This window comes from Ailuropoda melanoleuca, chromosome 1 (genome assembly GCF_002007445.2).
Source record: "Ailuropoda melanoleuca isolate Jingjing chromosome 1, ASM200744v2, whole genome shotgun sequence".
Taxonomy (NCBI): Eukaryota; Metazoa; Chordata; class Mammalia; order Carnivora; family Ursidae; genus Ailuropoda; species Ailuropoda melanoleuca.
Window position 1 is genome coordinate 73,756,170 of NC_048218.1, and position 18,081 is coordinate 73,774,250.

Consider the following 18,081-nt stretch of genomic DNA (forward strand, 5'->3'; position numbering starts at 1 on the left):
TTTAATTTTTCTTCTTACTTTTTTATTCTAATACTTTTATATGAAAATCTTAGTCTTTGCTCTTTTCAGTTGTTTTCTTTTATTTTTTAGTAAAATATTTGTTAAATTCAGTTTGTAATCTTTTTTCCTTCTTCGCCATGCCTCCAAGCAACTATTTGTAGTGATAACTCTGATTCCCAGTGAGTAGCCATGAAACAATCAAAACTCATTCCAAATTGTAAATGTTCTCACTATTGTTCCTGCACTGTTAGATATTTGATGAATCTATGTTGTCAGATGGATCTGTGTAATCATAACATGCAGCACTCTTTTCTTTGTAACCATCATTTCACTTTAATTCCACAGTTATGCTCACACCAATTCTTGTGATGGTACCTCTCCAGTCATTTCGTCCAAAGAAACTCATCTAGCAGCTTTCTCAAGAAGTGCTCAGGGGAACAATATTCCCTAATTTTTAAAATGTTTACAACAGCTTATTTTTAGACTTTACAGTGAAAATCTGTTCAAATGGGTATGAAATGCTTGCTAATCTCCCTTTTTTTCTTGCAAGCTGAGCTATGTGAGATAGATTATATCTCCCAATATGGTCTCCCCTTCAGATACTTCCTGAAGAAATTGTTAGGACGAAAGCTCAATATAGATTATATGTATTTATGAAATCAATGCCATATGTATTTGGTATATATGCTACGTATTTATGCTATTATAAATTTACATTTAAATATTGACATATAACCTCTATATATTGATTTTTCAATTATTTAGTAGACTATTTGCAAGACCCAGGAATCAAAGAAATCACATTTATTAGAAGGCACAATATTTTCTCCGCTAAAATTCCACTGATTCCTTGGAATTCCATGGCCTTTACAAATCGCTTCATAAACATATCTCTTCTTGCTTTACGTTGTAATTCATTATCAATATTTTCATATTTCTTATTAGTATGTGATTTCTTTGAGGGAAAGAGACCATACCTTCCTCCTGTTTTCCACCGGAGCCAACACAATGTCTAGAACAATAAGTGGAACTAATTTGTATGTGTTTAATTAAAATAGGGTCTGAATTTCAAAATATAGGTGAGGGATTATTTTTCAAGTACAGGTGTGATAAATTATAGTCCCCAAATGGTGATTTTATTTCCTCACGTAGCTTGGAGACTCTCAGAAGAGAAGTCTAGCAAATTGCATCCTGTATGCTGAGTCCTGGAGCACAGCAAAATCATAAGACTATGAACACACATGACAAGTCCCAGAACTCCAAGAAAGCAGGTGAGACTGGGACAAAGACATGGAAATGAGTGCATGACAAAAGGGGTGTCAGATGTTGAAATTCTTTGTATGGTTTGCTGAGGAGTTTTCTTTCATCTTGTAAGCAATGGGAACATTTCACCAAAAGATTCTGGTGTTAAATGATCCCTCTGGTAGCAGAGCAGAGGATACCTTGGTGCTAAAGAGGTAATGATGCTGGTAGAGGTGGAGATGATGAAAGACTGGAGGAAAAGACAAATATGAAAAGGATAATTTAGGCCAGAATTAGGAAAGCCTTAATGGGAAAAGATATTCTGGAAATATTTAAGATACAAAGCACATAGGATTTGAAGAATGTCATGAAAAATGGAATGTTTCAAGTAAGCAAAAGGAATCCTAGTAAAGTCCTCAGGTTCCTGACCTTGGTAACTGGGTGGTCTCTTGTGCCATTGCTAATATGAAATGTATGGCGTCAGGAACGAAGACCGAGGAGGTAGAAAATGAATCAAGATAGAAACAACTGCTTAAAATTTAAATTGATAGTTACTCAATGATTAAAAGGAGACTTATTCATTCTAATTCTATTATAATAACAACCTACAAAGTACTCATTTGAGTTTTGTAGAGGTTAAGTAATTGTCCCCATTTTACGGATAAGTAAGTTGAGGATCACAGGGAGTAAGATTCTTGTACGAGTCACATGGCTAGAAATGATCACAAATTTGATTTAAACACACGTTTTCTGACTCCAAGTCCTGAGAGATCTTCACTACCTCTCGGTATATGAGAGTGGGCTCATCACATTCTGGAAAGCTTTGTATCATAGGTGAAAATAGAAATGGAATTCTGGTTACCTCTGTTAAATTGAAGACTCAAGTGGCCATAACATTTATCCCATAATACACACAACCCCCCTCATCTCACAAGGCTGTATATAATAACTATTTTACATTTGCATGCAGTAGAAGCTTCCTCAGGAAAGTATGACAAGAATATCAATGTACACTGTAGCAGTCATTTTGCTTTCTAAACCATTATTTCCAAAATCATACTATTAAACTCACAAGTTAGCTAAAACACTGTCAAATATGTTTACCTACAAGGTTTCCATTATATTTTTTATGTGGAATTCTGTTTCTGAAATTAGAATGGAAGAATTAAAAATAAAAATGTTCCTCCTCCAAGAGTTCACTTACCTCTGTTTACCTTTATGATTGACAGAGCCAGCAGAGAGTCTGTCCAGGGGAGACCCAAAACCTGAGAAGCTCCTTTTCTTCTTTGTTTCAATTACATCATTCTCCAGAGACACAAGTTCATCAAGAAGCAAGAGTTTCGCTGCCAGATTAGTAGCTGATTTCTCCTCCCGGACTGTGGGCGGTGACTGCACATCTATGACTCCAGAATCAAAAGCCTAGAGGGCAAGAAAGTTGATTCCATTTGTTCAGGAAAAAACCCCTTAAATACATATAATCGTCGGCATTTGGCTTTTGCTACCTTTAGTTGACCTGCCTGTCATGAAACATGATTTCTTATGGATTTATGTCCCCAGAAAAAGAAAAAAATGCATAGAGATGAGGTATGTCTAAACACAATTAAAACAACACACACACACACACACACACACACACACACACCCCAACACACAGGAAAAAAGGAAAAACTACAGGCCTGCCTCTAAAATTTAGTATATTAACTGATCATTCTTTTAGATTCTTTCCCAGTAACAGCTGCATCCCTCCTATAATTCCTATAGCACTTTTATCTATCTTTCATCATTGGACTCATTACATTGTCCCCTGTATTGGATTGGCTACTATATATTTGTGTTGCTTATTAGTTTGTGAGTAACCTGAGTATGTCTACTTAGTCTTTTATTTGTTCGCTTAGTCAATGCTTAGGCCAGTATTTTGCTCATAGTTAGTACTCAGTAAATTTCTGAATATTTACTGAATGAATTTTGAAAATGCAAACTTCACACTGTTATCTTTTCACCACTCATTCACACCTTATTGATTCAAGCAATTAAGCACCCACTACGTACCAGGTTTTGCATTAGACCTGACGGATAAAAAAATGAACAAAATCCAGTCTCTGGCCTCAGGAAGCTTACTATCTCTTTCCATGTGATGTTTTACCACATGTTAATGAGTGTCTACAGTGAGTCAGAACTATCCCAATGACTTTATCCTCCCATGTAAAATTTCTTGTTTGTTACATATATTGCCACTTCGCACTTCATTCAAAGCACAAAAGCGTGGGTGTCTTTTCCTTTCCTAAGCCCGATCACAGCATTTTAAAATGTGTTCCTATGAACTATCTTTAGTAATTGTGGAGTTTGGGGGATATTACTTCCTTTCTAAGAGAGTGAGAATATTCCCCTGTGGGAAGAAACCAGCTCCAGGGACCTCCCCCCTGCCCCACTATAAGTCACATTGCTCCTTGTGCCAAGCTCTCGGTCTTGGCAAGACTCTTTTTCTTCACTTCCTGTCTTTCTTCTTAGATTATTTCTCCCATTCTCTTTCTACGTTCTTCATTTTTTCCCCAACAGAATGAAAGAGTGGCATTTTCCAAGCCTTTTCATCATTGGCTCCTGCAACCCTCTTGTGAAATGCATATAGTCTGACAACTATACTCAAAGCTATTGAGCCCCCCCTTTCCTAAACCAACCAAGTTTGTGCTAAGTCTGATCAGTTCTTCCTAGAAAACCTCTCTTGCTCTTGCTCTTTCTGATTCCCAACAGTAGTGACATATATCAGGTTCTCTCACTGCTTAATGTATGTACACTCTTAAGCACCTCTTAACCTGCTTCTCGATCTCCTGTCTCTCCCTTTTCTCTTCTATCTGAATACTGCCATGAAGCTAATTATCCCAAACACACTCTCGTCCTGTAGAAAGAAAATAAGAAATCTCTCATAGCTCTTGTTATTTCCAGTGCAGATTCCATAATGTCCACAAACTCCTCTTAAAATCTCAACGTCTATTACTCTCCTACATAAGCTTGATGACTTAGAAACTGGGGAAGGGAAGGATGCTATAATCATGAGAAAGAAACTCTAAAGAGCAGCAGACAAACTTTCAAAGGGCAAAGATAGGAGATCTTTTATTATCTCTCAGTGCATCCTCCAAAAATATGTTTTCCTTCTTCCACCTGCCGCACATACAAAATAGAGTGTGTTCCTTTTTAAAGATGTTCTTAATCCTCAGGAAAAAAAAAATCATGGAACTCAAGTAAAACTTGCCTTCAGTAAAATGCATTTCCGATTTTCACTTGTTATTTATGAAATACAGAGAACATTTGCTAATAAGATCAAATGAGCCACATTAATGTTTCTCTGTGTGGAGACATTCTCACATTTCTTTTCCTGTGTACTTTAGTCATGGTAGCAAGAAAACATTTGTACAGTCATACAAACTTTGGCCAAAACAACTCAAATTGTGACACATAACAGCTTCAAATTTCACACAAAAGCACTTCATCTTGATGTAGTTGATTTAATTAAAAATATGGCTGAAATGATGATGGATTTTCTCTTAATGCTCTTTTGCTCAAGGAATGCACATCTTTATTACTTCCAGTTCATTTTTTAACATTCAGATAACTGGCCTTCTCTGAATCTACAGTGAAGTCAAGACAATAGGAAAAAAAGTCTGTTTCCTTGATTTTGTGTTATCAAGGCATCTCTCTTTTTGTCAGCAGCACCTGCTTCTGACATAAGTAGAAATGGCTTATGTTCATAAAATATATGGTCCCTTAAGCTATTTCCATTACCTCTGTTGCTGCATCCATTGAGCGTACTTTTCCTGCACTCCACAGCATCAACGTCACGGCCAGAATAAAATGTGCATTTGCCAATCTCCAGTCCAGCATCTGAGGGTCACATACATCAGGTCAACATTTATTAGTTTGGCATATAAAGATAAAAAACAAAAGCTTTGGTAAAGCTTGTTAGACGCAGGTGATAAACCAAGTTATTCAGCTTCTAGATGCTGGCGTGCATCTCTGCAAAACTCAAATAATACTTAATAGAAGCTGTCAGTCTCCTGGAATGAATTCTATTAAGGCTTCATTTCCATGGAAACCTAGACTGGAGTGGTATAGCTTTAATCATAATTTGAACTAACCAAAGTTTGAGAAATCTAGTTTGTGTAATCTTATTCTTTGACTATCTAATCCAAGGATTATAACCTCATGTATCTAGGGGAATTGTGTGAAATTGGCCGGGTTTTAGAAAATAAGGCCCAGTGAGGTCAGTGTGAACCTGAGAAAATGTGCTGTGTCTAAAAGCATTTAAATTCACAAATTCAAAAACACCACATATCCAATAAGCAAATATATTTATGTCCTTGTGTTATGTAAGGATTTCTTAAGATCCAAAAGGTACAAAATGAAATATATTTTCAATATAATATATAAAAGAAAAATCAGCATTTGAAATATTTAAAACCTGATAAGTAAAATTTTAAAAATAGCAATTAATTAACAATTAAGTAAAAAAATGGCCAAAGTTATGAATGGGCATTTCATAGAAAAGGAAATAACCTAATAGAAAATAAACATCCAAAAATACATTATCCAAAAGTACATGCAACTTATTTAATAAAGAAAAAAAGATAGAGATCCAGCAGGTTGGCAAAAATTCAAAGTGAACATTGCAAATGTAAGAGTGGTGCTTGGAAACAGTAAAACACAAGTGATGCTAGTGGGGTTGGAAACGAATCCAATCATTTGGAGAAAATTAGACAATATCCAGAAAAGTTGAAAATGATCATGTCTTACCTATCAAACATATATCTCACTTCTTGGTATGTATTCCAACGGAACTCTTACATGTTTCTATGGAGATATATATCTGAAAGTTCATAGACTCATTGCTTACAGTGATAAAAAACTGGAATCAACCCAAGTACTCCACTGAGGAGGAAATGGATTTATCAATTGAGGTATATCCATAGTATGGACTTAGAACAAATGACTTTTTATTTATTTATTTTTTAAAGATTTTCTTTATTTATTTGACAGAGAGAGAGAGACAGCCAGTGAAAGAGGGAACACAAGCAGGGGCGTGGGAGAGGAAGAAGCAGGCTCCCAGCAGGAAACCCGACGTGGGGCTCCATCCTAGGACTCTGGGATCACCCCCCCCCCCAGCCGAAGGCAGACCTTTAACAACTGAGCCACCTAGGTGCCCCTAGAACAAATGACTTAAATATATCTGTATCTACTATTAAAACAAATGACTTAAATGTTATGTGTATTTATGTGCATGGATTTCAATGAAGCCACTTTGGGAGGAAATGGGAAGTTGTAGGACAATATATATTTACCTAAATTGTAGATACCCAAAGCAATTTTATGTATTTTGAAATCTATACACATATTTAAAGTATAAACCAATAGAACTTGATTCATGACTATGATTGCTTCTCCGGAGGGAAGGAAGTAAATAAGGGGGAAACATAAGGACTTAGTGTTTTTTTTTTTTCCGAAGATTTTATTTATTTATTTGACAGAGAGAGAAAGAGCACAAGTAAGGGGAGAGGCAGGCGAAGGGAGAAGGATTAATAGGCTCCCTGACTGGGGCTAGATGCCAGGACCCTGGGATCATGACCTGAGCCAAAGGCAGAAGCTTAACCGACTGAGCCACCCAGGCGCCCCAGGATTTAGTTTTAATCTATATATATATTTTTAAAGCACATTTATTAATTTTGTGTAGTAATCACAAATATGTCATTTATACATTTATGATTTTTTTATATTAAAATCCACTATACAGACAATGAATGCTAATCTATGGTCTATAACGGGTCTGCTAGTTGCCACTTTGACTGCTGGTAAAGGTGAGGCATTGCGTGGTTTAGGGAAGCTCGCAGGCTGTGGATTACAATAGAATGGGCCTGACTTCACCACTTGATACATGGTTTTGGAAAAGTCCGTCTCCCCCCCCCCACCCAACCAGGTCATACATTACGAGTGAGAAGTCTCAGGAAACTTTTATTTCCATAAAAAAATCCTTCAGAAAGCTGCTGGGATCAAAAAGGCTGGGATGCTTAGATGGATCCGAAGAACCAAATTTGAGTGTCCTTGTGGCTTCAGTATTAGTGATGTTGGATGTGCATCTACTTGAGCTTCATTTTCCGTATTCATGAAGCAAGCAGTAATTCTCACCTCAAAAGACCTTTGGGAGGATTGAATTGATCTGTGTGAACTTTTTTATCCTATAATATATTTATAATTTTAAGTGAAAGAACACCGATACTAAGTATCTCTTTAGTAACTACATTCGGTTTGGTGTGACCCAAGATTTTTTTTTACGACACTTCCTTATAATACTGTTACTGTGAAACCTCAGGGTAGATTTTAGCAATAAAGACAACCTGCTACAGGGGCTCCTGGGTGGCACAGCAGTTAAGAGTCTGCCTTCGGCTCAGGGCATGATCCCGGCATTCTGGGATCGAGCCCCACATCAGGCTCTTCCGCTACGAGCCTGCTTCTTCCTCTCCCACTCCCCCTGCTTGTGTTCCCTCTCTCGCTGGCTGTCTCTATCTCTGTTGAATAAATAAATAAAATCTTAAAAAAAAAAAAAGACTACCTGCTACAATCTAGACAAGTGTTTTATACCAACAGGGCAGCATCTGTGTTAACCATGTCTCTTAGCGTTTAAAATGGGCATAAACATATTTTAGTGCTGTTGATAACATTTATCAAATATAACTTTAATTTTCATGTTATATAGTCTAAACTAATTCTTCAGTATGCCACCCATAAATATTTTGGACTCTTGCAATGTTAATCGCTAGTTACTTCTCTATATTCCACTCTTTCTGGAAGGGGGCAGTAAATTCTGTGTTCTCTTTCTGAAAATTGGTATCTGAGCTGAGTATTTTTGCAAGTATCAAAAAAAAATAAATCATGACTATGACTCTAAATTGAGACAGTAGAAAAATAACAAGAATGCAACAGTTATCAGGTAAAAATACCAACAAAAACCACATTACCTATTCTTACAATATCTGCCACAGAATCATATTTTTTTCCTTCTGATTATGCTGATGTCTCTTTAACTTTCCTCAATGTAAAGGAAGAGATATAAAAACTTTAACTATTTTAAAAATGATTTTATATTTCTGGCATATCTTTATTTTTTTAAAAGAGCTCTCTTACTCAATCAAAGACAAACTACAATTGTGATGTTTTTCTTCCTCATTTTTTATCATGTTAAAAACAGGTTACAAAGTGTGAAACTGCCCAATTTTATAAGTCTTTCCATGCAGATTTCCTTTAACTATTTTTATGTACATTTTACAAGCCAGGTTTTTCTCCATCTCTCCAGTATTATAAATGGCACAGAATGATGGGCATTTATAATATTGATGATTATGTTTGAGGCATATATTTTTGTGCTTGGGTGTATATAGGAAAAGAGTCGTAATGTGTCATCTTACAGATAACCACATCCTGACTATTTGGATAGGGAGATGTAAAAATAAATGCTGAGTTTAAATACACACATTTAATGGTTTAAACCCATGCTTGTAGCCAGTTAACCAAAAGGCCAAGTTCCTAAATATGGCAGTTGGTACACTAATGAAAACAAACACTCTGGCACCTGCCACACAAAAGACATTTGATTAACTTGTTGAAACTTGATTGCCACAAAATTAGAAACAGAGGAAATTATAGGGAGGGAAGGAAAAGAGTAGGTTCAGCTCCATTTCCCTATTTTGTTGATAGTGGATAAATATAACCTATGATTTAAAGTCTAGTTGCCCCCATGTACACTCCAAATCACAGAAAGAACACTGAAGGATGTTCATTGTAGGAATACACCGGAGTGGACATGTTTGCAATATTTTCAGGACATCAGTAACTTGGATTGAGTGATTTTTGAATAATATTCCTCTGGCTAGTGAGGAGCTTCGAAAGAGACTGCGAGCGTGGGATTTGCCATACAAAGTTAGGTGCGTACTTCATTCATTGTCAGCCAACTGGTATACTATGTTCCTGCATTTTCACATTTTAAATAAGACTGCTAAATAAACAAACATTCACATGGCATGACTTTTCAAACTTTGTTTCAAAGACTTTTCCACATGTTAAAATTATATCCCAAAGGAATCCTCCAAACTGTAGCTGGAGTGGCAGTGACAAGGTGGTGGCGGGGGGGCGTGGGGGTGGGTGAAGTTTTGTCATTTAAGTTTGGGACGCAACCTATATTGTATATTCCCCAAAGGAACATTGAGTGTGTATATTGACATGTTAAAGGCTCTGAAAGTATGGTGGCAAAGAAATTATTTAATTATATTTAGGCTAGAATTAAATGAGAATTCTGTTAAAATGAAGAAAGAAGTTTGCATTGTTGAGAATTGGTGAGGTGATGAGTCATTGTTATTATTAAAAAAAAAGTCTCTCATGTGGGCTGGGATGGAAAAAAAGAAGAGATTGAGAGAACCACAGATATAAAAGAGAAAGCAAACACTAACGAGGGGAGGTGTTAGAGTGAGAGGTAAAGCTGAAAAGAGAAACAATGTGAGTCAATATCTGATCACATACACTTCTGAATCACACTTTTAAACTGTCTTGAGGGCTGGCGTTGGAAAAAACCAAACTACTGTGGTGACTAAGAACATTTCTCTTCAACCTGAGACTTTATCATCAATGGCTGACTTATGGTTAGTAGATCTGTTAGGAAGTCTCAAGAGTACTGAGTTTGAGGGTGAACCTTGGTAACTTGGGGAGTTTTTAACTTACTCTAGTTACTTGATTGGAAATATTCAAAATAGACTTCACCGCACCCTCATTTTCAATAAAAACTAAAAATAAAGGGCTTAAAGATAAAGGATAGAGGACTGACAAACTAATTAAACCTTCATATTTTCGTAAATGAGATTTAAAAACATTTAGGACATGTTGGAAAGAGTCCCTGGTTCCGACACTATGAAATGACTGTTGTATGTGCCTGCCTTCCCCGCACTGTTCACTGTCTTCTTAGAAAGCAATGGCAGTCACCTAAGCAACTGGTGAGTCAGCTTGGCCCTGAGCAAGTCTGTAAAACAGAGTAAGTTCAGTGTGTTTGGTACCCTGCTCCATAAGTTATAGTCATCACCAGGTCTTTTGTTAACAAAGGAAAGCTTCAGGAAGAGTCGATAACAGAATGACTATCATTTTTTATTTCAAAAGAGGACCTAAAAGGACAATGCTTAACACAAAGTCTGTGTGCTTCACTGTAACAGAAGGAGACCTGCTCCAGGTCTGGGGAGACTCAGGCCCTGCCTTGGCTCAACCATATCACCTGGGCAAACCCTCTCCTCTCTAGGCCGAGTGAAATGGGCTCGATCTAAATGATGTCTAATGTTACTTCTAGCTTTTTTAAAAGTCTCTTGGTGAGTCTGTCTCTTTTCTGGTGCAAGTGCACACAGTGTAGGTATGAAAATAGTTGGTGAAGGTTTAGCTAGAAAGGCCTTTCTGCTGTCCCTCAAATCAGCCAGTCTGCGCATAAGATTGCATCTAGGTTTTGACATAAACATGTTCCTCTTGAATTTAAAGTATTTGCAGCTGGAAAGGGAAGGCCACCAAGTCTTTCATTTTAAGATGTCATTTATAGTAAGAGATCCCATTTTATACATGTATTTTAAAAGAAAAAATGCTACAAATTAAATTATGATATGCTATCCAGTGTAAGACTCATTCCAATTTCCGAGATGTTAAAATGTGCATCAGAATGGATGAAATATGGCACATCTGATGTACTTTCAAATGCTCACTTTTTTTTTAAATTCTTTTTTCATCATGCTTAAGTCATTATGCTCAGTATTTTAAAAATATAACTCTTTAAGTCAATAAATAGGTATTCAAGAACATCAGAAAAATATTTCTGTGGTGGTGAAGAAAAAGCTCAGAATTAGATTTGAAGGATAGAGAGAAATGTCCTTGCTGTGCTATTTTATTGATGTGGTGACCCTGAACAAGACACTTAAATTGTCAGAATTGTCTGATAAAACTCACTTTATGAATTCACATTTCAATTTTAATTAATTGAAAATTATTTAATTAAGTTCCAAATAGAATAAACATTATGGATTTGGTTCAGGATTGCTGAATAAGAGTAATAAGTGTATTTAATCTTATATTTAATAGTATTTACTGCAAATGTATAAAGGTATAATTATTTAAGAAAAAAACACCCTACCATTTTTATCCTTATTTTATGATAGGTAAAAACTTTTCAATGGGAACTTTAAATTGTACACGACAGTTTTTGTAAGCTCTAAGATAATGTGAAAAGATTAATTACGTGGTATCAAGGGAATCATAATTGAGCTGAAGGCAGATCTTTGAAGCCAAATCCTTCCAGGGAACAGCAAGCTTATACTCAGCAACCAGATAGTGAACTGAAAATTTGGAGGCATTCATAAAGACAATCTGCAACACTTATTTTCAACAATCAAAAGGTACAACATGTATGTTAAACAACCAAGAGGATATATTATGTAGACAATTTTGATATTTCAATGAGTGGCACTTTTTGAACAGAGTGGTAAGAAGGTTGCTACTAGTTTTCTTTGAAGAGTGATGTAGCCAGGTGCTCCTGACACTTGCCTGCTGGAAGGAGAGACTCAGACTGGGTGAGGTGGGGGGTCTCTGCTTCCTAGAGCTTCAATTCCCTGCCTCTGCTGAATCTGGCCCCACAAACAAGAGAACTCAATGTACCTTGGCACTTAGAACTTTAGAAGAGGGGAATTGCTTTCAGATCGTCATAAATAAAAGACTTAAAATCACTGAGGATTTTCACCCCAAAGCAGTTTGAATTACAAGTTGTAGCTTCCGTCAATTTATATATATATACATGTATATATATACATGTATATATATATATAGTCTATATCATCCTCACAAAAATACATCGGAGAAAAAGGTTCGTGTTGCTGAGGCATTTATTTGAAATTCTCTGTAAAATTTGTTATTTTCAGTAAATTGTGTGGCGGGTATGTTGCTTTATGTTTTGAGTATGATCTGGAAAGAAAGATGCAAATTTAGACAGCAGTTTAACATTTTCCATTTTTTTTTTGTTTTAATTAAAATATCAGGAACGTGTTCTTTCTCATTTCTCATTGCTCTTCAGTCAGCAATAGTACGTTTTCCAAAATCTCGGAGCCAGTTCGAAGAGCCAGAAAAACAACTTACATTTTCAGACTCTCAGTTTCATGCTCCCTCAAGTATAACCGGTTTGTAAAAGTCTAAAACATTTTTCCATTTCCAAAACAAACTGTTTATACAGTAAAATGTTTACAGATGACATGTTCTTCATGTGGTAAACACCTGCATTTTTAAAAGGACTTTCTCTGAATGCTATGAATCAGGAAGAAGGATAATTTACTAGTATACATGTGTTAATTGATTTTATTCTATTTGGCACTCTTTTCATTCTTTTTTTAGACACTATTGCCTTTGAAGATTTCAAAAATTTTGTTGTTAAATCTTTTTTTAGCTTGGTTGGACTTTTCAATTATACTAGTAGTCTCTTTCTTGAAAAAATTTGACAAGGAAATCTACAATGACACTTAGAAGGAAGATTACATTAATAAAAAGCCCAGGTGAATATATTTAACAAAGTATTTAGAGTCAACGTGATGTGCTGAATGAATGAATGAATGAATGAATGAATGAATGAAGCGGCCTTCCGTGGGAGGTAAATAGGAATGCAGAGCAGATATTAACATTCCAGCTTTATTGATATGGAAACTAAGGCTCAGAGAGGGGAAGAGATTTGCTCAAGTTGTATGACCAGAATGATATGTGATGAAGTTCATGCCAGAATCCGAGTAAATCCATTAATGTTTCACATCTCAGATTCTCATTATAATGAAAGCAACATGAATCAATATTCTCCTATAATTATCCTCATAGAGTTTAAGATTTCTCCTCATCAAACCTTAATTTGTGCTTAGATCCCTGAATTAATGCAAGTTTCTTGAAATAAAACGATGTCACCTGGAAATCAAAAAAAACCTTTAGTGTATGATCGTAGATAATTCTGCTAAGGGGATTTATTGTTTAATTCTAATACTTTATAATGAGAAAAACAAGAATCTTTAAAATTATGGATAGGGAAAAGCTGGAGAGTTGTACATAAATGTGCTGCTTGGCCATTTGATACATGGGGAATTTTTATCTGCCATAAAAAGGCTTTTAAAGGATAAATACAATTAAAGATGGCACATATAAGCCACAGGATATTGTGGAATGTTACCACCTCCTTTACGTTTTACCCCATTTTGTATCTACATATAATATTTCAAAAAAATATTAACTTACATTTTAACAACGTTAAGCTAGCCCATATAATCAATTAAAAATACTGTCTAAAATGTACATGAAGGGCTAAAAGTGTAAATTTTATCATATTCAACAGGATGCACTTATTAGGTATATACTGTATATCAAACACCAGGAATATAAAAGTGAGTAAGGACCCTCCCTGTCCTCCAGTTGCTCCCAGCCTGGTCAAAGTGGAGATCCCTTGACCACTTGCCCTGCTGCCCCTGGATTTCTTCCTGCAACACCAGACTCTTCCTGGAATGCTTCCATTTCCTTCAAGTACAATTGTTGTAAGTAACCATTTTTTAAACATTTGCATAGTACTTTATTATTTTGAAATTAATTTATCTCCTTTCATCACCACATCAATCATGCCAGATCTACATGAAAAATATTATAATTGTACTTTTTAAAATAGATGCACTGAGATAAGCTGAGTTACTTTAGAATATTGGTATCCTAACTCCCTGTACTGTGTGTATACTTTCTTTTTTTTTTTTTTTTCTTTAAGATTTTATTTATTTGTCAGAGAGAGAGAGAAAGAGCACAGGCAGGGGGAGGGACAGGCTAGGATCCCAATGCGGGGACCCTCGGATCACGACCTGAGCTGAAGACAGACACTCAACCCACAGCCACCCAGGGGTCACACGTGTATACCTTCTAATACAGTGAAGTCAATTAGTAGAAAGAGGTTGGTCCTTAAGTTACACAGATATGACTCTTGGCTGGGCATGCTACTTAGCCTCTCTGTTTTTAATATTTTCATCAGGAATATGGGGCAAAGATTTACTTTGTGGGTTTATTATAAGGATTACAAATAATACAAGTGACTAGCACAAATTAATTTGCAAATAATAGCTATCATTACCCTGATATTGCCTTCTAAATCTGGCAACTTAACAAAATATGCCATACTACATTTTTATGTTACGAAAAATATTTTTTTATCCTTGTTCATTTAAAGGAACAAAATTATTTGAAATCTAGAATTATGACAAAGTGGTAAAAAATAAATTATAATAAAGTAATATTAAGGGAAGAAATTTTGCCAGAGTTATAAGTGGCAACCACTCCAACATTTTGTTACAGTATACTATCCACTATCATTAATTTCAGCAATAATATTTCTATGAAATATTTCTATGAAAATATTAGCATACAACAGAATATCATAATAGGAAGAAACAAAAGGAATTAAAGTCAGTTATACTCAAAACATAATTATTCAATTTCTAATTTTAGTAACAAAAGTGAATTTTTAATTGAATTTTAATATAATTTTATATGATACATATTTTTGTTTTATAGTTCATAAGATATCTTCATTGATTTTTTTAAAAATTTCTATGTTGTTAGGATCATGATTTTCACAGAGTTTTTGTGATATTGACAGTATAGCATAGTCAGCTGTGTCATGAAAGCAGAACCACCATGGGCATTATGGAAATGAAGGATCTTGTCACCAGACCTCGGCTTATGCAGCATTGGAAGAGCTGGGAAGGGATGGACTGCAGAGAAGGCAGAGGAAGAAGGCATGCCTCTTAGAGCCCTGGTGTGGACAGACAAGTCAGAGCTTACAGGGAAATGCAAACACCAAAGTGGTCCCACGGGAACCATAGCTCTGACTTGGTGGGTCAACAGCCAAATTGCCATTAGCGGCATGGATGGTATTTTAAAAGTTCATGTTTTTAGGGGTGCCTGGGTGGCTCAGTGGGTCAAGTCAAACGCCAGCCTTCCATTCAGGACATGATCCCAGGACCATGGGATGGAGCCCTGCATCTGGCTCCTTGCTCAGGAGGGAGCCTGCTTCTCCCTCTCCCTCTACCTGCCACTCCCCCTGCTTGTGCCGTCTCTGTCAAATAAATAAATAAAATCTTTTAAAAAAACAAAGAAAAATAAAAGTGCATTTTCCACATGGTTACAGCCTTATGTGTCATGGGAACATAGAATTTTAGAAAGGGAGGGGATGGTCATTGGAAACCGTCAAATTTAACACTCTTGACAGATAGAGAGAGCAAGGCTCAGAGACAGTTAAGTTGGCCAAGGGAGAGGAGATGAAGGAGAGATTTAAGACTGACAAAGAGGAAGAGGGAGCCGGGTGAGGCAGGGCAGAGGAACTGTTGCTGTGGGAGCAGCCTTGTGCTGAGGCCTGAGCTGATGGGACATTGATAAGGGTAAGGGTGGGCTATAGCCAGTTCAAACCAACCAAGGCCCCGGGAAATTACCAACAGGTGATGCTACCTACTGCTCCAGAGAGGGACCCTGAGAACTATCTGGCAAAGGAAAAGGGAGGGCTCAGTTAAAAGAGACCTCTAAATCAGAGAGATCTCAGGGACAGGGGAGTTGGCCTGTGTAGAGAGGTGCGCAGGGCTAGGAGGGAACTTGGGGCTCACCTTTTATTACCTCCGGGTCTCCAGGGGAGAATGAAGCCCTGGGAAGCTTGAGTGAAAGGTGCTGAAGTCAGGACTGGGATTAGAAGTCTGGTTTCCTGACCCCAAAACTCATGTTCCTCTGAGGACACCAGAATCTCTAAGCAAAAGTTGTCTGTTAGGTAGGGATGTCAGCAGAGAAAATATAGGCAAGAAGATTAAATTAGGTGATGTGTAAAGATTAACCCCAAGATACTGTGAAACTGAGTCTTCATTCTCTAATATAGGAAAAACTGGATGATGTGGGAGCTTCCCTTGGTCATTCTCCCACTCAGTATCCCTGGTACTTCCAGCTCTTTTGTCTCTTTCCATAATAACAGGATATTACTGAGCCCTACTCTGTGCTTAAGACTTGCCTGAAGTTATAAACTATGTAGTGACAGATGGTATTTTGGGACTGCTTACTTTGAGTTCTATTCCTTTGGGACAAGTTCAGTTAGTCTGATTTTACTAATCAAAGGTTCAAATCATTGGAAATCATTTGAATAAAAAGTTAAAATTATAGTCTTGAGGACCCAAAATCTAGTCTACTAAACATATCTGCTTCTCTACTGCCCACAATTCACTATATAGGAATCCGTTCAAAACTCTGAGAAATAAGGGGGGGGGGAAACAAGTGTGAACTTTAAATACCTTATTGAGTGACATCACAGTGCAATTCACTTACAAAGAGGAGACTTGAATTCATATCCATGGGAGAGTTTCCTCAGAAAAATTCTGGAAGAGTGCTGAAGACTAGTACCAGAGTAAAGACAAGACACACACAGTGCCTGATGTTTTTGGGGAGACCTATCAATTTTATAGCTAACGTGGGCATTACAATCATCACAAATTATTGTTAAAATTATTTAATTTCTAAAAAGAGAACTTAGAAACAAATAATTACATGCCTAAACCTATAGCATCTATCATTGTAATTTGAAGGAGCAATATTTCGCATCGGTGAAACTGAATTTATTGAGTGTATGCTATTCCCATGGATCAAAACCTGAAACAAAGTTTTAAATTTGTTCTTGAACATAACTTAAATGTATGCTTCAGATTAACTCTTAATCCAATCATTTCATAGCAAGAGCACTTCAAATACAGAAGAAGAGGTGATTTAAGCCTACTCTAAACTGTTATTAATGTCATACCTGTATATTTGAGTTTCACAAGAAGAAAAACAGAGGGTACTTTAGGTTTGAGGAATACAGAATATGGACTTTAGAATCTGATTAATTTAGGGATATTTCATAAGCTCCAACTTTGATAGAAAGAAAGATAAGAGAAAACCTTTCTTTTCTACCTAGGCTTTTAAAAGTAGACCACTTTTATACATTTAAACATTTACTAAATTGAATATCTTCAATGAAAGCAAAATTAATACTATTAACATATATAGAGAATCATTATCTTGAGTTGTCTTTCTCTTTGTTTTGAAATGGGAAATAAAAGCAACAAATAATCCAAAGCTATGAAATGTCTGAACAATTAGCTCCACCTTAATTTTGTATTACAAAAATATCTTCTTAGATTTTCCACTCGTTTTAGAGAGGGAAACATTACCAAAAAACATTCAAAATCAAGATATAATCAAAACATTTAAGAAGTATGTGAAAATTTTAAAAAAGTAGCTCAAAGGAAAAAAACCCTAAATTTTTCTCATAGCTTTTATATTTAACTTACCTTGTGAAAAATCAGGAGATTCTAACTTTAGAGTCCTGTCTGTGCAGTTTCTCCCAAACTCAGCCCTGATGGTGAATTTTCTCTCTGAGTTTTTATAGTCTCAGTTATACACCCCTTACTCCAATCCCTGCCTTTGCTTTCTCTTACATCATTTCTAGATTTTCCACTGAACATTTTCCCAAGCCTCTCTTCATCTCTCTCCCCACTCTCTCTCTTATTCTCTTTCTCTCAGTCTTTCTCTTTCCCTCTCCTACTCTTCTCTATATTTATTTTATCTCTTTCTTTGATCATGGTATTTAAGTAGCAATAGGAGCTTGGGCTCCGGAAAATTTAAGTATACATTTAGTATTGTGTTCAGCTTCAGACCCATCACTTCTCCCTGAGGTTTTAGTCTAGCTCGGATAATTACAAATCATATTTG

General features: G+C 36.2%; 1 protein-coding gene across 1 annotated transcript in view; it reads right to left on the reverse strand.

Moving 5' to 3' along the window:
• OSTN (osteocrin) overlaps positions 1-17,711 on the reverse strand; it is a 42,989-nt gene extending 25,278 nt beyond the window's left edge. Inside the window, exons 1-3 of the mRNA XM_019803335.2 lie at positions 17,661-17,711; positions 5,020-5,118; positions 2,447-2,661 (exon numbers count right to left, since the gene is read on the reverse strand). Of these exons, the coding sequence (XP_019658894.1) occupies positions 2,447-2,661; positions 5,020-5,118 (314 nt within the window). The 5' untranslated portion in view covers positions 17,661-17,711. The remainder of the gene's footprint in view (positions 1-2,446; positions 2,662-5,019; positions 5,119-17,660) is intronic.
• Between the last annotated feature and the right edge of the window lie 370 nt (positions 17,712-18,081).